Source organism: Manis javanica, chromosome 13 (genome assembly GCF_040802235.1).
Source record: "Manis javanica isolate MJ-LG chromosome 13, MJ_LKY, whole genome shotgun sequence".
Taxonomy (NCBI): Eukaryota; Metazoa; Chordata; class Mammalia; order Pholidota; family Manidae; genus Manis; species Manis javanica.
The window spans coordinates 27,886,218-27,910,807 of NC_133168.1; the positions used below are offsets into that span (position 1 = coordinate 27,886,218).

General features: G+C 39.7%; 1 protein-coding gene across 3 annotated transcripts in view; it reads right to left on the minus strand.

Annotated features, from left to right (window-relative positions):
- Window positions 1–3,980: 3,980 nt before the first annotated feature.
- CYB5R4 (cytochrome b5 reductase 4) overlaps window positions 3,981–24,590 on the minus strand; it is a 96,146-nt gene continuing 75,536 nt past the window's right edge. For all 3 annotated transcript variants that reach the window (XM_073219393.1, XM_073219392.1, XM_037004922.2), the window contains 4 exons: window positions 16,523–16,673; window positions 16,125–16,211; window positions 7,938–8,102; window positions 3,981–4,577 (listed from right to left, as the gene is read on the minus strand). In XM_073219393.1, coding sequence (XP_073075494.1) covers window positions 4,523–4,577; window positions 7,938–8,102; window positions 16,125–16,211; window positions 16,523–16,673 — 458 coding nt within the window. In that variant the 3' untranslated portion in view covers window positions 3,981–4,522. The remainder of the gene's footprint in view (window positions 4,578–7,937; window positions 8,103–16,124; window positions 16,212–16,522; window positions 16,674–24,590) is intronic.

Genomic DNA, 24,590 nt, shown 5'->3' on the forward strand with positions numbered 1-24,590 from the left:
AAAGATAGTTAAGAAGTTCTAAGTAAGACCTTAGGTAAGTTCTAAGTAAATGCCAAGGATAAGAAGAATAAATATCGTAAAGATGTTAAATCCCCCCAAATAAGCTGTAAAACCAGTGTAATTCAGTCACAGTCCCAAATATGTTGCTCATGGAATTTGACAACTGTGCCCTAAAATTTATATAAAAGAGCAAAGAACTAAAAATAGACATGACAACTTGCAAAACTGAGGGTGAGGATCCTCATCCCAGCAGCCAAGCAGACTCTCCTAAAACTGGAAGAGTGGGCAGTGCAGTACAGAGACAGGCCAAAGAGACCTGAGAATGCAACAGAGGACTCAGACATCGATGTGTTCATACATGAAAAGCTGGTGTGCAACAGATGTGCCTTTGCAAATCAGCAAGGAAAGGACAAAGCAGCCACGACAGGGGCTGGGACCATGGAGACAGAGCACTCCTGGCAACCCCAGGGGAAGCAGAACGGAAGGGGAGAAGACCCTGGCTTCTCTCTTCAATCTCCTACCTGTGCTTCCCATTAGCCGAATAAAAATGGAAGCCAAAGGACCTTGGGAAATGTCTTCAGAGATGGACTCCCTCCAGGAAGAGGGGAAAAGCTGAGAAAGGACCCGAGGACAAAGAGGTGAGTGCCCTCACTCAAAGAGGTGAGTGAAAGCATGTGTGTGATTTGCTATCACACAATAGACTACTCATAAAACATATCCTATAAAGGACTTGTATATGGAATATATAAAGAATGCTTACAATTCAGTAACAAGAAGAAAAACAATCTGATTTAAAAATGAGCAAAAGATTTAAACAGATCCCCTACAGAAGACCAATAGCCAATAAGCTCATGGTCAAGCGCTCATCATCCTTGGGCATTAGATGCAGGTTAAAGCCACAGTAAGACACCACACTGTGGTGTCTGTAATTTAAGAGTCATCATTCAGGTTGGTGAGGACATGGAATAACAGCCTCATACAATGCTGGTAGGAATGTAAAATGGTACTAGTTTGGGAAAAAGAAACCTGCCATTTTCTTAAAAGTTTGAAATAGGATATTCAAAAGCATGATTATCCAACTAGTGTATTTCCCTACATTAGACCTAGAAATATATACAGAATAAAATAGGGTTAAAAAAAGTTAAATACAGTTATCATACAGCTCAGCCAACTCACTCCTGTTAGGCATCCGAGAACAATGCAACAATGTGTCCACAAAGGGGCTTGGACACCATCGCTGGGGACGGGGACAGTAACAGCCTCTCTCTGAGTGACCCCTCGCTCTAAGAGCCGAGAGGGGGTGGAGCACGTGCTAAGGGGTTCCTGGCTGGCCTCTTGTGCACGGAACCCTTACCAGGGCCCCCATCGTGGTGTGCTGCACCCAAGCTAGCCCCTCCACGCTGTGAGGGGGACCTGGGGCGGCAGCAGGGAATTCTAACCAGGAAAGAAAACACACTTCATTTCGGAAGGATCACTCTGGCATGCTGCTCTGAGGTCTGCCCAACCGGCAATGCTGGGTGAAGATGATTTACAGTAAAACCAAAGCAGAAAGAGCCCAAGAGACTGGCACTGGCTGAGGTTTCACTTTTCCTTCTTAACCTATTGGCTACAATTCTAAATTCTGTACACCAGGGTCTGGTTCATCCGTCCAAAGGTGGGGGTCTGTAGCTCTTAACAGATGCAGCCCCGACTAGTTTTAGAACCAGTTTATGCAGCAGAGCAGCTGTACGGCAGAGGAAGCTGAGCCTACAGAGCAAAGCCCCGCCCACTGTTCTCACGTTCTATCACATTCAAATGGTGAGACCTGGTGGCCCAGGTCAGCGTCCAGACAAAACAAGTCCCTTTCCTCGGACAAGTTTCTCTGTTCTCTTTACAGAATGTGGCAGGCAGAATGCCCCCTTCAAAGTTGTCAACACCCTAATGCCGGCAGCCTTTGAATATGTTATAGTAAATGGTAAAGGAGGCTTTGTCACTCACTGTAAAGCTACAGATTTTATTATTGGGAGATTATCCCAGATTATCTGGGTGGGTCCAATTTAAGGATGTGAGCCCTTAAGAGTGGTGAACCTTCTCCAGCTAGGGCAAGAAAGACTGTAGCGGGAGAGGGGCTAGGTCTACCAACGCTGAGGATACCGCATAGACAGCATGAGGAGGAATGTGCAGAGACTGCCCGCCACTGACAGCCAGCAAGACAACGGGGAACTCGATCCTTACAACCCCAAGCATCTGAATCCTGCCGCTGAGCTGAACGAGCCTGGAAACTCGGTCCTCCCGGGTCCTCTGGCAGAGAGCCCAGCCCGGATGATGGCGTGGGCCTGGCGTTGCGAGGCCTTCCACAGGGGAGCTGAGCCCTGGGAGGCCCAGACCTTTGGGCCATGGAGCTGTGAGATAATAAATGGGTGTTGTTTGAAGCCACTAAGTTTGTGGTAATTTGTTCTGGCAGCAATAGAAAATGAATATGTAAACACTTTTTTAAAAAAAGCATGCAAGCTGAATTAACAAGCAAAAGTGGCTTTGAGTGTAATTCACTGTCCTCATGGCAAATACAGACGGAGGAGTCCATGAGTTCTTTGCTTAACAGTCACAGCCTTTGTCCCCTTTGTGCCCCTCAGTATACGGCTGTATTCAGTGGAGGGCCTGAAGCTCTTTTAGGGGGTTTTCTCTCTGAGGCCTTCTAGAACACACCGGAATGGAGAATGATGAATCTGTGAGATCAAGACTGTGACAGGAAGACCAATGATCAGGCCACTGCGCTCATCCAGCCGAGGGGCAGCAGGGCAGGGCTAGCTGGTATGAAGTCCAAATGCAGTGGGAGACGTTGGCGTCAAACGGCTCTAGAAGGGCTGGCTGGTGGTGGGAGCACCAGGGCATCGGACAGCACGCCAGAGGAACAGACCCAGGGAGAGACAGCAGTGGCGGAAGCTAGTTTGGGACATGCTGGGTCTGAGAGGCCTGTAGAGAATCCAGGGGTGACCATGGGTCGATGGGAACTGGAAATTGAAGCTCCGCTGATTCTCAACTAGAGACTGCAATTGGGAATTGTTAGTAACTCCCAGTATGCTTATTAACATATTCTCAAAGATGCTTCTGGGTTTTCTTTTGCTTTAAAATATGAGGAATGAAGAAATGCCTATAGACAGTAACAGGATATTTTGTTTGCTTGAGGTAGTTAGAAAAGGATTGGAGGAGAGAGAAAAAGGGATGAGAAGAGGAGAAAGCTATTCACCACGGCAGTGTTGACGTATCTAATATATTATATTATATGAAAAACCTGTGCTCAGAAAGTTCATTCTCTCTCTTAGAGGTGAAAAAGGATGTAGTTCAGGGGGCAGTACTAGTAAATGTTTCCATTAGCCACCAGGGAGCACAGCCAGCCAGGAAAGCTAGTTCCTGCCTTGGCAAGTGAGGATGTGTGGGTAAAACTGCAATATTCCCAGAATCTCTCACCTGGCCTTAGTGCATCTCCATATCGATAGGTGATTCCAAGGGGTGGAGAGAATTAATCCACCTCCACATCAAGAGGTGATTCCAAGGGGGAGCAAGGGCCTATCTGAAGGCTGCAAACAGAATCAGGGAGAGAGTGAGCTGATCATGTATCAGAGCTGAGGAGGGCTCCCTGCAGAACTGCCAGCTGTGGGGAAGGCAGCCAGCCAGGCAGGGGGCACTCAGGACAGAGTGCTCCTCATTTCCCAGCCTCTCTAGATGGGCTCAAAAAGAATTAAAATATTTAACCCATTCCAAACCACCAAACGATCATTTTAGGCCATGGAAACATATGCTATAATTCCATTACCTTTCCTGATACCTCTGGTTTTGGCTAACAAGTAAAATAGTTGTCAAGGTTCTCTTAAACTCTCTAATAGAGCTAGTCCAAAATTCTTTATGTGAAAAACTCCAGAATCTTTTATTGTTGCCTTTTTAAACTCCCCTTAGGCACTGCCCCAATATTGTTGCATTCAAACACATTTCTACCACAAGGATTAAAAAGTACTTAAGTATATCTTTATTGTACTTTGTATCAATGCCATACACACACACACACGTTTGCATCACTTAATAAGTTATAACATTCCAAGTTTTAATAGTAATAACAAGGGCATAAACGATCATTTCCCGAGTTAAAAGTGCAGTGTAAAATTTACTCTGTATTGCTAATTAGACATTTTACAGCATAGAAACATGATCAAAATGATCATTTACTTTATCATATCATAAAACACAAGAGCTCAATGTAGAACACTGATACACTTTAAACAGTAAGGAACTTTGGACTCATAACAAAGAATCCTGTATGTACTTGTTGCCATGATTGACTTTTCAGGTGAGATCAGTAGTAAAATAAATTATGGTACAAAATAAGGTCAACAAGTTACCTACACTGAAGGAGCATTTTATTTCATTTAAAAAACTGAAGCCTGGATTCTAGTTAACCTTTAGGTATAGACAAAAATGTTCTCTTAAAAAACCCTAAGTAATCACAAATTTAGATAAAACAGTTGAATAAAGGACAATAGCCTCTTCATTATGCTGTAAAACTATGGATCTCATCTTTGGGAAAGTTCAGATCATCCAGCAACCTGAAATACAAATACAAAGCATATGTTTCTCTGAGAAAAGGTAGTAAAGAGGTAAGATCAAAGTTTACCATCATAATCATAGTATTTTCTTCATTTTCCCCATTTAATATGTACTTTCCCCTGAATCCCACTTCTTAAAAAATTAACAATAATTCCTTAATATCATCAAATACATAATGTTTAAATGTCTCATAAGTGCCATCAATTTTAAAAGTTTGTTTGGAATCAAGACTCAGTTGAGGCCCACTCACTGTGACTGGCTGGTATGTCTTTTAGGTACTTTTGATCTGTAAGATCCCCCTCTGTCCCCCCTTTCTTTTTGTCCTGCAAATTACTTGACAAAATCAGATTTTTATGTGTTGAGTTTCCTACAGTCCTTATTACGCTCCATCTTTGTAGTATACTTAAACAACATATTCTTATGTCCTCTTATTTCCCATAATAATTGGATCTAGAAGCTGGATTAGATACATGTTCAACTCTTTCTGACAAAACTACTTCATAGGTAGCGTTCGTCCATCAGAGGCACATACCTGTTTGTCTCTCTTTACGGCTGCCACCAACCACCGACGACCTACTTACAGATCCACTAAGTCAGTAGGGACTGAAGTCAGTGACAGTCTATTTCTACCATTCTTTCTTCATTTATCAATTGAGAAATTCTATGAAGAAAATTCTGCTCATTTTTTATGTGGTTACCCAGAAGTAGAGCTCACACAGAAAAGGCAGAGTAAGTGCTTGATTTTTTTCTCCTGTATTCACTAGCATTCTGTCTCACTCACTGAACAGGAAAAGCAGAAATATTGCTTAAGTGTAATCCAACTTGAAAAATATTATGGAGACTGAATTCTTAGAAATAGCTCTGTAAGAAATGCTACTGAAAATAATAAATACTTTTTAGAACTTAGTATACGTAGTCACTGTGCTAAGCACTTCAGATGTATAATTATTACTATTTATTCCCTTTTAGAAGTGCATTAAAGCTTAGGAACTGGCTGGAGGACACCTAGATAATGACTGTCAGATGATTATGAGCAGTCCAGCTGGGAGTCAAACCCAAACCGGCAGCTTCCAGAGCGCACACACACATTCAGGCAAAGGCACAGGAATGGCACAGGAGTTGTGAGGGCCAATCGGGGCAACGGTCAAGCCCCCAACTACCCAAACCCATTGTCCCATTCCACCCATGCCTGGCTATCCCTGAGAAGTGGCGTCGCGCTCACACAGTAGTCTAGTCCTCGAAGGGAACGCCGGCACTCTCAGTCTCTGCTTGTTCCTTCTGTGCCTGCGCCACCCTCCCGCACCTCCCGGCCGGCAGCATTTCAGTCACCACTCAAAGTGCACATCTGCCCAACCATGCAGCTCCCCCCTCTCCAACGCCACACCCCTGGGTAACTGTCTCTCCCTGAATTTCCATAAACCTTGTTTTTATATTTAGTAGGACTATTTATGATATTCTGAGTTATATTTTAGTTATCAGTATGTGCATTTGTTTCCACCACTGGCTAGTGTGGGCCTCAAAAACAGAGACTGTTTTATTCATCTACGTAATTAACAAAGTAGGTATTTAGTGGATAAAAGGATCTTTATTGGCCAAGTAAGTATAAGCTCCTTATCTGTATTTTTTAAAAAAAGGTTTCTGAGTCTTTCTCTGTTATCACATCATACAATTTGACAAATTGTCACCAAATATGGAGAGTATGTTTGGAATGGTCATATTCACATAGCAGACATGAAATCAACTTTGAAAGGCCCTAGTAGTGGACACACCAAAGCACAAGTCATTTTTCAAGACAGCAAAAGCTATGATATAATATGGGCCCCATGTAACTGCCAAGCACATCCATTATGACAGTGAAGAAAAAGAAATCAAAGCAATGACTTCCATATTGAAAGTCACAAGGCCAGGCACTAAGAATTCCAAGGATTGATTTGAATCAAGTTACATCTCACAAGGCAACTCTAGGCAACATGTTTGAGGGCGAGCATCAGCAGGGATCCATACATGGTGATTAGTAATACTTCTGAGCAATTCTGGGCAAGCCAGCTAGTATAGCATAAAGAGATTCTTTGGTGAAGCTGAGAAAATAAAGCTGTAGAAATTATAAGATAAAATTCTAAAATTGCAAAAATACTAGGGTCTTGACTACCTTCTATTCAATTACAGATATGTCACAGCTCCAATATGCAGGAAGGGGACTAAGCCTCATATGCAACCACAGTGAAGAACCCTCAAGAAGCCCATAATTTATGGGAGAAAACAACTCAGTTCTATTAGGAGACTGTATGAGGGCACTGAAAATTGGGCTAAGTAGCCTTAAAAGACAGTGTCTTTCAGTACTTAAAAGTCTGATTCTCATCATTTAAAAGCACTATTGTACTGGAATCTATAAAGCAAGCTATACAGAAAGTAGCCTTTTTTCCCCTGAAAATATGCTTTACTTCAAACCATTATGTTAGTCTTCACTATAACTTCAATAGTCCTGTTTGAGCTTTAAAACAGTAAAAGTATAAAAAGTAATTTAAAAATGTGTTTTAAGTTGAGAGAGCTTAAGCAGAAGAACATTTTTTCGGGAAGTATTCCAATCCAGAAATACAACTGAGTTTAATTAAAATGTCTTTTAAATACAACATGGAGAAAAACACTTATTCTTTATTGGTTTATTGAGGTTGACCTTTTCCTTAATTAAAATTTAAAAAAATGAGAGAAAAAAAAATCTAGAAACTGTTAGGTTTAGTCATGTATCCAACAAGGCAAAGCAGGGCATTAAGGCACTCATATTTTAAGATTATCTAGAAACCAATGGTGGCTATATTTACCCAAATATTTTAAAGTGTCATTTTAGAGTTAAACCAGATCAAGATCAATTTCAAGTAAGATGGACACTACCAGTGACTTCTCAATATTTGTCTTGCTGTCTGGCTTTCAATCACTGTATTATTAACTAACTTTCATTCAGTAGCAGAGAATGAAGAAAGATCAAAAACTACAATGAGATGAACATTGCTTATAAATGACTATGTACTCTAAAGCTTTGCTGGAAGAGGTTGAGCCTACTGTCCCAAGGAAGGCTGTGGAAACAATCCTACGGATCCACATCTGCACTGTGAGTCCGTGGGCAAAGAGCACACAGCCAGCCATGCCTCCTGTCTGCCCATCTGGCCCCATGCATCGTCTTGGCGTGAGACCCTTTGCCTGTATGAAAATCAGACACTTTGCTATTTCCCTAGGCTGTAGCAGGCCAGCAGAGTGCAGAGTCATGTGGATCGGAAGACCTGAGAACTAAGTCAACTGCCTTTTATGGGAGATCTTTGTTTCAAGGTATTGAATATTCTTTTTCCTATCACATCGTTACTTACCTTATTCCTTGTTCTGTAAATGGTGTTGACCCACAAACGCAGATGAGAGCTTTGGATTTGTCTAAACTTCTTTTCAAAAATTCAGAAAGAAGGGCTTGTGAAATGTGTCCTTGTTTACCATTCCATTCAGAAGTAGGTGCTGACAGGACAAATTCAACCTCAAATCTAGAGAAAAGAAACTTTTTTTAAAAACCTATTATTCAGACATGTTATTAACATGTTACAAGTTCACTAAAACATTTTCTATTTTCCTCCTCAAAAACAACTTAATAAGTAAAGATTGATATACTTGCTAAAAATGTAGTGGAACAGATCATAAGCAAAGGTTTAACAAAAACATACAGGTAAATCCATACTTATTAAGGATTAGTTTTTGCTACAGATAAGAAGAGTAATTTGGCATTTTATTTACTGACCTCCATTAAGGGATCTCAGAGAACTCATTTCTATTGATAATCTGTATATATAAATTGCAGTAAAGGGCAATTACCAGTGTCAAGTGCATGTTCATCTCTGACTCAAATGTCTCCAATGAGTTCAAGCCCCTAACAACCAATTTTGACTGATTTCCTATACTATTGCTGCCTCAACATCCTCAACCTCAACTTAAGATCTCCCACCCCACACCTGATGTGATCTTTGTGGATGGCACCATGGTTCACTTGGCTGCAAAAGCCAGAAGCCTGGGACTTACCCTGGGGACCTCTCTCTGCTTCATGCCTCATGTTCACATTTATACTTCCACCAACTATGGCTGTAGTTTCCAGCCACGTGTCTACTTCTCTGTCTTCACCGCCACAATGCTGCCTCTTCTCTTTCTTCTCTCTGTAATGCTCCTACCATAACCCATTTGTCATTCAGCTTGAGCATCACTTCCACAGGAGGGAGGCACTCTGGCCCACCAGTCTGTGGTTTTTTGTTATATATATTACAGAAGTGTTTTCCTTTTCCTTTTCTTCAAAGCCCTTACTTCAGATTGTAAATATGTGGTCACCAAGATGATTAATTCATTAATGTCTACCTTCCCCACTAGACCATAAACTCTAAGGCAGCAGGGACCACAGTCGCTGTGACTGTCACTGCATCCCTAGTGGCCACCACACAGGAGGTACTCAGATGCATGGGAGGAAATAGGGAAGAAATAGAAGGGACACGGAATCAAAATGAGAAACAAGAATATCAAACTAAGTCTCACGATGTAACTGTAGGCCTTTTCTTCCCATGGCTTTGTAGCCTGCTATGAGAGCTGCTGGTGAAGAGCCACAGTAAATTCAAAATTCTATGTTGTGCTTGCTTCCTTTAGCCCACTGTAGTAAACACAATGAATTCTTACCATTTTCAGTAGCACCAGATCAAATGCATTTCTACGTTTTCCGAGCATAAATGAGATATTTTCTCAAGAGTAGCAGGAACTAATTATACATTAATCTCAGTGTTAAGAAAAAGTAGAAGTGAACAGTGTCTCTTGTGAGGGAGTTTGGGGGGCCAAATATCAAAACAAAAACAAGATGTGTTGCTGGTGCAGCTGCTCTGACATCACTGGGCTGCAGCTTTATTAAGGTTCCTAAGAACTCACTGGCCCAAAGCAGACCAACTAAGAGTGCCAGCTGAGTGCTAGAGAATCAGCCCCAGCTCTCATCTAGACCTCAGCCTGTAGGTCTATTTGCCCATCTGTGGAACAGTGGGAAAACTACACAATCTATTATAATCCTAATATACTGATTTTATATTTAAAAACCCTCTAGAGTTATATTTTATTTCTTACTGTGAGACTAAATTCCCATTTAGTCTCAGTAGCAATATTAATCTACTGAGCTATATAAAACAGCTTCTCCAAACACTTTCTTTCACTAACTTATTTTTTCTTTCCTATCACTTAAAATTAAGGTAGTTTTAGACAACTCTAGAATGTGGTATTTGCTTACTGCTCCATGAGGGCAGGGTCCTAGTCTGTCCTGCCCGATACTGTCTCCAGGCCTGGCTTGAGGTAAGTATGCAAAAATAAATACTTTGTGAAGGAATAAAGGAAGCTATACTGACTAAAAATAAAAATTTTATTTTAGAAGAACTAAGCCATATGCTGGCATCTATGAAATTATACGTAACAATGTGTGTGAATCTGTAAGTGCACTATTCTGGGAAGGTCTGTAACTTTTCACTGGATTATAAAAGTGAAAAGCTGCTACAGAAAAACTATTTTAAGAAATTCCCAATTTTACATAGACAATTAGATAAAAGATAGCAAATTACTTGTTCAATTAAAAATAAAAGTGTCCTTCAGCTGTATTTCCAACAAGCCTATTACTGGAATAAAATTGCTGAGATATATAAATCAATAGTGGCATCCCTGTCATCCAGAAATAATAATAATTTTCCTTTGCTGAGATGCTTAAAAAAATGCAGTCAGTGGCATACTTTCTGCAGGTATCTACTAAAGGGTGAGACCCTTACATAAATGGTTTAAAGTAACTGAGACCCTTACATAATGGTGTAAACTTCACATGCATTTTACATTTTATTCATATAATGGTCCCTTAGCTATAACTTAAGGGCACTCAATAGAAAACATGAACAGTAACTTGGATGCAATTTTTAAGGATATAGTAAAGAGGTTGCTGTTTATCATCTTAATGGGACAAGAAAAGAGCTTAAACGGAAGCAGGAGCAAAACCAAGTGAAGACTCAAGAATACCACATCAAGATAGAGATGGTTACTGTGGAATCTTCTCTTCTGTATTTTTTGCAATGAAGGCCAACTCACTGTCTGAAACAATTATAGCCTTGAGTTATGAGAGGGCACAATGGCAAATGTCCTGAAATTCATTTCTACCCTATGATCTCAAAAGTGCAAGGAATAGGACTCTTAAAAAAAGATTAACTGAAATACATTTACATAATCCACAAAGCACAAAGCAAAACAGAGAGAGAAAAGAGGCCTCTTCCCGATGAGTGCTCACGCAGTCTGAATCACAATGGAAGTAAATAAACTTGTCACAAAAAATTATGTGAATGTAGATTGATAATGATCTGACATGAAAAATCTTGAAATATAAATGTATTCATTCAGTCTAAATCCTATGTGGAGCCTGCAGTCACCCAGCAACTCACCCCCTCCTCCTCCAGCCAGTCAGCTTCCAAAACCTACATCCCTCTATATTTCCTATATGTGTGACCTACCTTCCCATTTTTATCACCACAACTCCAGTTCAGGTTTTTATATCTCATTAAAATACTGCCCTAATACCCTTAGCCCTAAATCTATCTGACACATCATTGCTATATTAGTTCTCTTAAAAACCCAGCCTCAATCTTATATATATTTTCTGCTTAATAAGTATCAGTGGTTTGTCACTGTCCAGAGAAGAGTATTTCAGAATATTGGGGCCTCCACTTTTCCCCGTGTCTCTACATAAAAATACTAGAACAGTAGGAAAAGTTTCCATTTGCTCATGGGAAAAGTAACTCACAAAATAAGCAGCCACAGGTTAAAATTTGAGAAAATATACATATTATGGAAACATTTCTCAAAATGAATCTGATGAAACACTAGTATTCCTCCAGGTGCTAGTGGTAATCCATGAAAAAAGGTTAACCTATTAAATAAATTTGGTTAAGAACAGCTATATAGATTTCCTCAGAATTTCTCAAAGCCTTGAATATGCTTAATTCATAGCAATCTTCAAGAAGATAATATAGTACACACTGCTTCTCACTTATTTAATCATAGATCCCTTTGGGGGAGAACACATGAACACTTCAGGAACACATTCCAAGAAACACACCATTTGAGGAACAGCTGAAAAGAACGAAGTTGTGAAAGGGTCCTGAGTAGGGGCCCACATACCTTGAGTGCATCACGGGCTGGGAAAAAGCAAAGGGGTTCAGGCATACTGTTCAATTTACTTATGCTTCTGGACTCATCAGCTTTGCTATCTTAAATGGAACTAATGTATTTTTGGTCCCAACACCGACACCAGAGTACAGAAACAGTCAGAATCTACAGAGCCTGTCAGTAAAACAGGAGATGAGGAGCCCAGTGTGGTTCAGCCTTCCCTTGTCCATATAGTACATGCTTCTTTCATGTATGAATTATACTCAAGGTCTGCCATTGCCTGATTTTAGCCTATACTGTTTCTTCTACTGTAAAGCAAGAGGAGTAGAAGTGATCACTATTAAGATTCCTTCTGATATGGATATAAGGTTTAATGGTTACTTTTACAGTTATTTCACATTGTTCTCCTTCATATTCTGTATGTACTTCAACAAAACTGGACTCTCCTCTTTTGCTAAAACACTCCAAATACTGACCCAAAAAAGCTAACTTTTTTCTTGTTTAAATTTTATACTTAATGACATGAAAACTGGATAGAAGTAGAAATATCCCCCCCAAATACTTACGGCATTACCTGTTTTTTGCAGTTCTATTAAGGTTAGCAATGTGGTAAATGAAGAGATACATTCCCTGGACTGCATGAGGAAATGAGCCAGCACAGTATTTTGGTCAATGTTGTACTCTTGTATACAGGCACATGGTAGAAGCGCACATGTATTTCATGAAAGAATGAATGCTACAAATATGCTAATTCTGGAGTAGACACCTTACATATATACCATCTCACTGACCCCCTTCTGAAATAATTTTATGTTCCTGTTATACAGATGGAAAAACTGGGGCTCAGTCAGATCCAAGGTCACAAGGTTAGTAAGTTTCCATTATACAATGATGTTTCCAAGAATTTCATCTGCTGATGGTATTATCTTGATGAACTCTGAGGGCAAGCACAGCAGGCTTGATGGAACGAAAAGACCAGGTCACACGCCAGCGCCAGCCTCATCATGCACCCCCTATTCCTCCTTGTCCCACAGAGGGTTGAGCAGAAGGCTGAGAACTAATCCTACAAAGAGTAGGGCATTTCACTTACTCTAACTACAGTATTTAAGAGAATTAAAAAAAATATTCACAATCCAGTAGTAATTCAGCCAGGGAGATGTGTCCAGGTATCATAAACTTTATTACTAAAACTAGAAGTGATATAGGAAAGTCAAGATGTAAGAAAGATGTACCCCTATGTTTATTGCTGCACTATTTACAATAGCCAAGATATGGAAGCAACCTAAGTGTCCATCAGTAGATGAATGGATAAAGAAGATGTGGTACATATTATACACAATGGCATATTACTCAGCCATAAGAAAAAAACAGATCCTACCATTCGCAACAACATGGATGGAGCTACAGGGTATTATGCTCAGTGAAATAAGCCAGGCGGAGAAAGACAAGTACCAAAAGATTTCACTCATATGTGGAGTATAAGAACAAAGGAAAACTGAAGGAACAAAACAGCAGCAGAATCACAGAACCCAAGAATGGACCAACAGTTACCAAAGGGAAAGGGACTGGAAAGGATGGGTGGGAAGGGAGGGATAAGGGTGAGGAAAAAGAAAGGGGGCATAATGATTAGAATGTATAGTGGGGGGGCATGGGGAGGGCTGTGCAGCACAGAGAAGACAAGTAGTTATTTTACAGCATCTTACTACGCTGATGGACAGTGACTGAAGGGGTTTGTGGGGGGGACTTGGTGAAGGGGGGAGCCTAGTAAACATAATGTCTTTCATGTAATTGTAGATTAATGATACCAAAAAAAAAAAGATGTAAGAAAGCGTGATTTAATATACTAAAAAACACCCTTAAATGCCAAGCAAAATACAAATGTGACTAATTAAAATTACCTTATACTAAATCTGAACTTTTACTTTCCTTTTATGTATGAGACTCAACCATCAACAGTACTACACAACCTACTGAGAAGCCTTTAAGACTAGGTTTCTCCAGCACCTTCACAAAGACTCAGGATATGGTAAAATTTCCGAGAGCTATTCCAAAGCAATCTACATAAGCACAGCCTTTTGGTTTTCCAGTGAAGGCCTGATCAGGAGTCTCCCAGGGGCATGATTTATACAATTCTAGAAGTCAGTGCCAATAGGGTGCCTGCAGCAGGATAAATGTCTCCAGAAAGAGGAAAAGAAAGGGTTAGAGAGGATTGAGGGGTGGGGGGGTAGGGAGAGAGAGGGAGGGGGAGAGAGGGAAGGGGAAGATGGGGGGGGGAGAGAGGGAGGGGGAGAGAGGGAAGGGGAGGTGGGGGGGAGGGAATGGCGGGAGAGAGAGCCAGTGAGCAGAGGCGCAAGCAGGTGCCAGCAAGGAGAGAGAGGGGGCAGGAGCGGGAGGATGGAGGCAGGCCACTGCCATTTCTCTCAGCAAGCTGGGCAGTGATCACTCTCCTGTGAGTGCTGTTAGAGCCAGTCATCCAGAAGTGAAAAAAAGGGGCCTTTCCTCATCCTCAATACTCCAGCCTATGCAATTCCAAAAACCCAAATTATGTAGACCAAAACAAAACAAACAAAATATGCTTTATGTTCAGAGACCAGCAATACATTCCTTTTTAGCAACTACTTCTTAAATCAAGCTTGACTCCTATCAATAGACTAAAAGCACAATGTTCACTGAAATAATAGTACATGGATTTTTTTTTTTTGTACAAGGAAACTCTCAAAGAATACCTTTGTCAAAAACTGACAAATACTTAAAAAAAAAAAAACCTAGTTAAAAAAGCCTACCTATGCTGGTTAAATTCTTTTAAATGTTTGTTTAGAAAAATAGCAGCTCAAAGTTAATATGGAAATGAAACACATGTATGTACAGGTCCTCTATAACCACAATTCAAATATCTGAGGTAGGGCTTCACAGTTTCCAAAGCACTTATACTATCTCCAATCTTCACAAATGCCTCGTGAAGTAAAAGGAAAGATGCCATTAGTTTATTTTGAAGGTGAAGAGCCAGGCCCATAAAGCTAAGTAATTTTTGAATAAAGTTTCAAGCTAGTGATGGTAGAATGAAACTAGAATTTAGGTTTCAATTAAACAATGCATAATGTTCAATTAAACAATGCATAAGAATTTAGGTCTTTAGGTTTTTCAATAAATGCTGCTTCTACTTTTCCACTCTAAAATAGTGAAAAAGACACTTGAAAACCTAGGAATTTATATTTCATTAAATTAGGCTCTAAACTGCCATATAACAACCTAAATATAGCAAATGCTTTAGATTTATATTTTAAGAATGTAACAGGAGTACATACTTCGAGGATAAATAAGTTCAGGTCCCCTTTGATTTGTGGAAGTCCTTTATAGAAAGAGAAAGAAGAGGAGGATGGGAGACAACAGGGAGAAAAACTAGAAGAGGCCACAGCATCACTGGCATAGATACTCAGAGGAACCCAGAGCTCCTGGGACAACTGGGTTTCTGGGCTTTGGGACTCTCCAAAAAGGCTTAGAACTTGATACCGTACTAGTATTAATGTAAATATCTACTTCACATAATTTCTTAGAAATAGCTTTTGATGACTATGGAACTGCTTTAGAAAGTATGACAGCTTGTCCATTTCAATTTTTTCCTAAAAAATGCATTTAGAATTTCCTACTGCTTTCAAATACCTTTAGGGGAGATAGGGTATGCACTCATTTAAATTATCTTCCTTTTTCAGCTGACAGCACTAGGGCTCTTTTTTCAGTGCAAAGGATTTGTACTTTGCTCTCCTTGCTGCCTCATTCTACCACTGAGCTCAGTCTGACTCAAACTTTTTTCTACCAGCGTTTCCCAGAGTACTGTTGTACAGGAGATCACTAGTGATACAGCAATTAATAAGTATTAATGTAAACAAAAATTGAAAAAATATTGCTGAACAATGCATAAGGCAGCCCCATCTTGGAAAGTCACAATGGTTGTTAAAGGTTCTAAGAAATCTGGTAGTAAATATGTTTTTGCTTAATCCATTCTCACCAAACTGATTTGGTCTGTCCCCATTATAACAAGAAAATCTTGAATTACCAAATTGGCTATAGTGGATCATTTTCAGTGAAATCAAACTTGGTATAAATAATGTAACATAAATATAAAGCTCAGTATATATTTTATTGATACATGTATTATGTCACATTGATCTTACCAAATAGTATTTCTTTGGGGGAGGGTTATTAACATTATTTACATTCTAGAGAGTTATCGATTAGTTTATTTTTTCTTTGAAAGAACTTCTTGGTCAAATAAAGACTCCAGTCAAAGGAAATAAGGCATAGACTGACTACACATATATGGATACTTAAATACAGAGCTAATACGAGTTTAATACCTTTTATCCTTAAATGCTAATTTCTCCAGTTGACTTCTCCAAATTATATCGTCCTCTGTTTTATTGAAGAACATCAGCTTCACCTTCCTTAAAAGAAAACAACAACTCAAAAAGAACTATTTCAAGTACATTTAAGATATGCATGAACAGAAAGTCTAATAGGGAGCTGCCATGACTATGTTTAGTGCAAAGAAGGTGACCAAAAGTATCAAACTAAAAGAATAAAGTTAATAAAAGAACTAGAACTGGAGGAGGAAGAGTAAATGATGAATACGAAAATGAGAACATGTCTATTAAGATCCACTATTTAATTAATTTAGAATATTGAATTAATTTAGAAAACCTTATATTAATCTAACAGCCTCACAAAGGATAGTGATCAAGATAAAATTACATACCTGAGACTGGGTATATTAGTCAAAGCATAATTCAGTATTTTAACCATTGGTGTGAAGCCTGTTCCAGCAGCCAATAAAAAGAGATCTTCTAATTCTTGGAACCGGGATATTTTTAAATTGCCCTCAGGGTTGCTTACAGAAACAAAATTTCCTAAACAATGAAATATAAACTGTATCAGAAAAAAAAATCAGGGAAACTGAGAAGGTTAAAAAGTTAAGAAAGGATGAATGCTTAACTTTCAGACTATATCTCAGTCTTTATGGTATGTAAGCAGTGTTAGCAATACTCACTAAGCTTCCAAGTATGCCTAGATTATATCACTATAATCAAATTAATAATGAGGTTTTATTACGCTCATCTCCCAAAGCATCTGGAGTCTCTAACTTACAAACTACTGCCAAGTATTTAAACACAAATTATCAATAAAGGGTTAATCACTAAATCAATCATAAACACCTCAAAAGCAGAGTCTGTGTATATACCTGCCTTGCATGGTACAGTGTGGAGAATATATATTCACTACTTACATATTGATTCTTAACCACAGTAACATGACTATAGAGGAGAAAATTAAAATAGAAATGTATTCTAAAAATCTTATGTTAAAAAATGCACTAATTTTGCCTCCATCAAATCTTTGAGAAGACCTACTGATTAAAACAAGAGCTGTTCTGAATTTAATTCCTGTAAAAACAAAGTGAGGCCAAAAACTACTTGTAAATACTCTGGTTTGTTTGTTGATTTACTTATATGGTGCAATCTTTCTTTTTTTTTGGTATCATTAATCTACAATTACATGAGGAATATTATGTTTACTAGACTCCCCCCATCACCAAGTCCCCCCCACATACACTATTACAGTCTCTGTCCATCAGCATAGTAAGATGCTATAGAGTCACTACTTGTCTTCTCTGTGTTGTACAGCCCTCCCCGTGCCCCCCTCATTATACATGCTAATCATAATGCCCCCTTTCTTTTTCCCCCCTCTTTATCCCTCCCTTCCCTCCCATCCTCCCCAGTCCCTTTCCCTTTGGTAACTGTTAGTCCATTCTTGGGTTCTGTGAGTCTGCTGCTGTTTTGCTCCTTCAGTTTTTCTTGGTAAATACTCTTGCTCTTTTCAGTTCTTCAGTAAATACTTGGCAGTAGTTTGTAAGCTTTGTTCTTATACTGCACAGATGAGTGAAATCATTTGATACTTGTCTTTCTCCATCCTGTTTATTTCACTGAGAATAATACCCTCTAGGTTCACCCATGTTGTTGCAAATGGTAGGATTTGTTTTCTTCTTATGGCTGAATAATATTCCATTGTGTATTATGTACCACATCTTCTTTATCCATTCATCTACTGATGGACACTTAGGTTGCTTCCATTTCTTGGCTATTGTAAATAGTGCTGCGATAAACATAGGGGTGCATCTGTCTTTTTCAAACTGGGCTGCTGCATTCTTAAGGTAAATTCCTAGAAGTGGAATTCCTGGGTCAAATGGTATTTCTATTTTGAGCTTTTTGAGGAACCTCCCTACTGCCTTCCACAATGGTTGAACTAATTTACATTCCCACCAGCAGTGTGGGAGGGTTCCCCTTTCTCCACATCCTCACCAACATTTGTTGTTCTTTGTTTTTTGGGTGGTGGCGATCCTTACTGATGTGAGGTGATATCTCATTGGGGTTTTAATTTGCATTTCTCTGATGACTAGCGATGTGGAGCATCTTTTCATGTGTTTGTTGGCCATTTGAATTTCTTCTTTAGAGAATTTTCTGTTCAACTCCTCTGACCATTTTTTTATTGGATTATTCACTTTTTGTTTGTAGAGGTATGTGAGCTCTTTATATATTTTGGATGTCAACTCTTTGTCAGATCTGTCATTTATGAATATATTCTCCCATACTGTAGGATGCCTTTTTGTTCTATTGATAGTGTCCTTTGCTGCACAGAAGCTTTTCAGTTTGATATAGTCCTACTTGCTCATTTTTACTTTTGTTTCTCTTGCCTGGGGAGACACGTTCATGAAGAAGTTGTTCATGTTCATGTCCAAGAGATTTTTGCCTATGTTTTTATCCAAGAGTTTTATGGTTTCATGACTTACATTCAGGTCTTTGATCCATTTCGAATTTACTTTTGTGTATGGGGTTAGACAATGATCCAGTTTCATTCTCTTACATGTAGCTGTCCAGTTTTGCCAACACCAGCTGTTGAAGAGGCTGTTACTTCCCCATTGTATGTCTACGGCTCCTTTATCATATATTAATTGACTGTATATGTTTGGGTTAATATCTGGACTCTCTATCCTATTCCACTGGTCTGTGGGTCTATTCTTATGCCAGTAACAAATTGTTTTGATTACTGTGGCTTTGTAGTAGAGTTTGAGGTTGGGAAGCGGTATCTCCCCTGGATTATTCTTCCTTCTCAGGATTGCTTTGGCTATTCGGGGTCTTTTGTGATTCCATATGAATTTGAAAACTATTTGTTCCAGTTCGTTGAAGAATGCTGTTGGTATTTTGATAGCAACTGCACTGAATCTGTAGATTGCTTTAGGCAGGATGGCCATTTTGATGATATTAATTCTTCCTAGCTAAGAGGATGGGATGACTTTCCATGTTCGTGTCCTCTTTAATTTCTCTTAAAAGAGTGTCTTGTAGTTTTCAGGGTATAGGTCTTTCACTTCCTTGGTTAGGTTTATTCCTAGGTATTTTATTCTTTTTGATGCAATTGTGAATGGAATTGTTTTCCTGATTTCTCTTTCTGCTAGTTCGTTAGTGTATAGGAAAGCAACGGATTTCTGTTATCAATTTTGTATCCTGCAACTTTGCTGAATTCAGATATTTGTTCTAGTAGTTTTGGAGTAGAGTCTTTAAGATTTTTTTATGTACAGTATCATGTCATCTGCAACAGTGACAGTTTGACTTCTTCTTTACCAATCTGGATTCCTTGTATTTCTTTGTTCTGTCTAATTGCCGTGGCTAGGACCTCCAGTACTATATTGAATAACAGTGGGGAGAGTGGGCATCCCTGTCTTGTTCCCGATCTTAGAGGAAAAGCTTTCAGCTTCTCACTGTTAAGTATGATGTTGGCTGTGGGTTTGTCATATATGGCCTTTATTATGTTGAGGTACTTGTCCTCTATACCCATTTTGTTGAGAGCTGTTATCGTGAGTGGACGTTGAATTTTGTCAAATGCTTTTTCTGCATCTATGGAGATTGATCATGTGGTTTTTATCCTTCTTTTTGTTGATGTGGTGGATGATGTTAATGGATTTTCAAATCTTGTACCATTCTTGCATCCCTGGGATGAATCCCACTTGGTCGTGGTGTATGATCTTCTCAATGTATTTTTGAAATCAGTTTGCTAATATTTTGTTGAGTATTTTTGCATCAATGTTCATCAGGGATACTGGTCTGTAATTTTCTTTTTTGGTGGGGTCTTTGCCTGGGTTTGGTATTAGAGTGATCCTGGCTTCATAGAATGAGTCTGGAAGTATTCCCTCCTCTTCTATTTTTTGGAAAGCTTTAAGGAGAATGGTTATTATGTCTTCTCTATATGTTTGATAAAATTCTGCAGTAAAGCCATCTGGCCCTGGGGTTTTGTTCTTGGGTAGTTTTTTGATTACTGGTTCAATTTCATTGCTGGTAATTGGTCTACTCAGATTTTCAGTTTCTTCCTTGGTCAGCCTTGGAAGGTTGTATTTTTCTGGGAAGTTGTCCATTTCTTCTGGGTTTTCCAGTTTGTTAGCATATAGATTCTCATAGTATTCTCTAATTATTCTTTGTATTTCTGTGGGGTCCGTTGTGATTTTTCCTTTCTTATTTCTGATCCTGTTGATGTGTGTAGATTCTCTTTTTCTCTTAATAAGCCTGGCTAGGGGCTTATCTATTTTGTTTATTTTCTCAAAGAACCAGTGCTTGGTTTCATTGATTTTTTCTACTGTTTTATTCTTCTCAATTTTACTTATTTCTTCTCTGACTTTTATTATGTCCCTCCTGCTGCCTTTGGGCTTCGTTTGTTCTTCTTTTTCAAATCTCAATAATTGTGACTTTAGACTATGCATTTGGGATTGTTCTTCCTTCTTTAAATAAGCCTGGATTGCTATATACTTTCCTCTTAGAATTGCCTTCGCTGCATCCCACAGAAGCTGGGGCTTTGTGCTGTTGCTGTCATTTGCCTCCACATATTGCTTGATCTCTATTTTAATTTGGTCATTGATCCATTGATTATTTAAGAGCATGCTGTTAAGCCTCCATGTGTTTGTGAGCCTTTTTGTATTCTTTGTACAGTTTATTTCTAGTTTTATATCTTTGTGGTCTAAGAAGTTGGTTGGTAGAATTTCAATCATTTGGAATTTACTGAGTCTCTTTTTGTGGCCTAGTATGTCGTCTACTTTGGAAAATGTTCCATGTGCACTTTAGAAGAATGTGTATCCTGCTGCTTTTGGGTGTAGAGTTCTGTAGATGTCTATTAGGTTCATCTGCCTCTGTGTCCTTACTTACTTTCTGTCTTGTGGATCTGTCCTTTGAAGTGAGTGGTGTGTTGACATCTCCTAGAACGAATGCATTGCATTCTATTTCCTCCTTTAATTCTGTTAGTGTTTGTTTCACATATGTTGGTACTCCTGTATTGTGTGCATATGTATTTATAATCGTTATATCCTCTTGTTGGACTGAGCCCTTTATCATTATGTAGTGTCCTTCTTTATCTCTTGTGACTTTCTTTGTTTTGAAGTCTATTTTGTCTGATACAAGTACTGCAACACCTCCTTTATTCTCCCTATTGTTTGCATGAAATATCTTTTTCCATCCCTTGACTTTTAGTCTGTGTGTGTCTTTGTGTTTGAGGTGAGTGTCTTGTAAGCAGCATGTAGATGGGTCTTGCTTTTTCATCCATTCTATTACTCTGTGTCTTTTGATTGGTGCATTCAGTCCATTTTACATTTAGAGTGATTGAAAGATATGTACTTATTGCCATTGCAGGCTTTAGATTCGTGGTTACCAAAGGTTCAAGGGCAGCTTCTTTTTTACCTAATGGTCTAACTTAACTCACTTATTACGCTATTATAAACACAGTCTGATGATTCTTTATTTCTCTCCATTCTTATTCCTCTTCTTCCATTCTTTATATGTTAGGTGTTTTAATCTGTACTCTTTTGTGTTTCCTTTGACTGCTTTTGTGGGTAGTTGATTTTATTTTTTGCCTTTAGTTAGTATTTGGTTGGTCCGCTTTCTTTGCTGTGATTTTATTTTCTGTGGTGACATCTATTTAGTCTTAGGAGTGCTCCCATCTAGAGCAGTCCCTCTAAAATACCCTGTAGAGATGGTTTGGTTTGTGGGAGGAAATTCCCTCAACTTTTGCTTGTCTGGGAATTGTTTAATCCTTCCTTCATATTTAAATGATAATCATGCTGGATACAGTATTCTTGGTTCAAGGCCCTTCTGTTTCATTGCATTAAATATATCATGCCATTCTCTTCTGGCCTGTAAGGTTTCTGTTGAGAAGTCTGATGATAGCCTGATGGGTTTTCCTTTGTAGATGACCTTTTTTCTCTCTCTGGCTGCCTTTATAACTCTATCCTTGTCCTTGATCTTTGCCATTTTAATTATTATGTGTCTTGGTGTTGTCCTCTTTTGGTTCCATCTCTCAGGAGTTCTGTGTGCCTCCGTAGTCTGAGCAACTATTTCCTCCCCCAGTTTGGGGAAGTTCTCAGCAATTATTTCTTCAAAGACACTTTCTATCCCTTTTCTCTCTCTTCTTCTTCTGGTGCCCCTATAATACGAATATTGTTTCGTCTGGATTGGTCACACAGTTCTCTTAATATTCTGTCATTCATGGAGATCCTTTTATCTCTGCCTCAGACTCTCTGTGTTCCTTTTCTCTGATTTCTATTCCATTAACAGTCTCTTGCACCTCATCTTAAGTCTGCTCTTAAGTCCTTCCTGAGATTGTTTTATTTCTGTAATCTCCCTGTCAACCTCATCCTTTAGCTCTTGCATATTTCTCTACAAGTCCATCAGCATGGTTATGACCTTTATTTTGAATTCTTTTTCAGGAAGACTGGTTAAATCTATCTCCCCAGGCCCCCTCTCAGGGATTGTCTGGGTGATTCTTGATGGGACCAAATTTCTTTGCCTTTTCATGGTGATAGAGGTAGTTGGAGGCAGGTAGTGCGTGTGTTAGCTGGGAGAACAAAGTCCCTTCCTGCTTGCTGGTTGCCCTGCCCTTTTCCACTGCCTGTGCCAGTTACCCGCACACTGAGAGCAGGCTCTGGGTTAATTTCCTGAGCCATGGCGAGCAGGGCAGCCCAGAGCCCTGTGGGGAGACGCAGGCATGCCGGCTGTGCTCTCCTGCGAGAACAGCGCCCCTCTGCACTTTGCCCCGGCTTCCTCTGCCTGCGCTGGGCAGCTGCACGCCGGGAGGAGGCTCTGGGTGGCTGCTGCGGGTGCGGCTGCTCCCAGGCTGCTCTGCTGGGGCCGCGCAGGAAGGGGAATGAACAGCAGGCTGTTTATCGCTGTGAGGAGCTTTGGAGCTGCGCTGCCTCCCAGGGATTGGGGTGCCTGGAGTTCCCCGGGATTCCCAGCTGCTGGGCTGAGTGTGCTGGGACGATTCTGTCCAACTGTGAGGCCCCTGTCCCTTTAAGACTTTCAAAAAGCACTCACTTTTATTTTGTCCCAGGGGAGCCAGCTGTGGGCTCCGCTTGCAGATATTACTGTCCCGTTTCCCTAATATCCAGCACACCATGCACTGTATGTCTGCACTCCCAGTGCGAATGGCTAGGGCTGGGTATTTAGCAGTCCTGGGATTCCACTCCCTCCCCACTCTGACTCCTTTCCTCCCACCAGGGAGCTGGGTTTGGGGAGTGCTCGGATCCTGCTGGGCCGGGGCTTGTATCTTACCCCCTTCATGAGATGCCGAGTTCTCGCAGCTGTAGATGTAACCTGGCTGTTGTACTGTATCCACTGGTCTCTCTGTTAGGCATTGTTTTTGTTGTATTTTCAAAAATATACATGGTTTTGGGAGGAGATTTCCGCTGCCCTACTCACGCCGCCATCTTCCCAAAATCCTAGTTTATTTTTAAATGCTTGGATGCTCGTAATTTTTCCTTTCTCATCTATAGCAGAATAGTACGTATATTGCAGTGATTCATCAATTAAGTACTGAAAGTAACAGACACTCTCAGCTGTAGTCTGAAAGGGACCATAAGATCAGAATAGCCTCAGGAAAGAGCAAGCTGGTTGTTCATTAAAGGAGACCCACAGAATGATGTTAACTTGATAACTTTTGCCCACAGTCCAGTTCCTCCAGTGTCATAATAAAATTAATGAGACTCAAGCAAGGTACCCGATGCTAATCAAATTCACAAGAGATTAAAGTCCACATGTCATGATGTCAACCGACTAACAGCCAGGCTATCTGCACCTAGTGAGCATTACGTGATCTATCCAGAGCATTTTACTGCCTGCGTCAGGACATCTAGAAGGCCAAAATTATCATAAAGTTGCTTGGTGAGCATGAAATTAAAACAAAGAAGTGGGTATTTTTACAGGGTAGCTCATTTAGGCCAAGATGAGGTCTCATGAGTTATCACACACCAGGGCATAATCCTCTAAATGATACAAGTACTGGGGCCACGTCTAGTTCTCCTGAAGTTAAAAACACACTGATCTTGTTCTTCAGGCTTTCCTTTTTTATCCTCTATGCTAACTCTCCACCCTGCTCTGTTCGCACAATCCCCACAAATAGGCTATAATACTACTTAAGTTTCACGTCCTAAATTACAATCATGTATCAATCAGTCCATTGCAAGATGATAGTCACTGAATGAACTGGGTTTGAGGGTATTCAAAAATTCTTTAGGTTCACACATTTATATTTATTATTTTGGTTTATGCAACCAAAGATAACTGGTCATGTCCATCGTGTATAGATGGGTAAACTTAACTTTCAGAAAGCAACATGTTTTCTTTATTTCCAAATTTTAGTGATGTTTGTCACTGTTATCTTGATGTTCCTACCAATGCTGTCTTAGAAAGGGGAAGAACAGTTTTACCGTTACGCAAAGGCAGCAAAAAGTTGAAGAC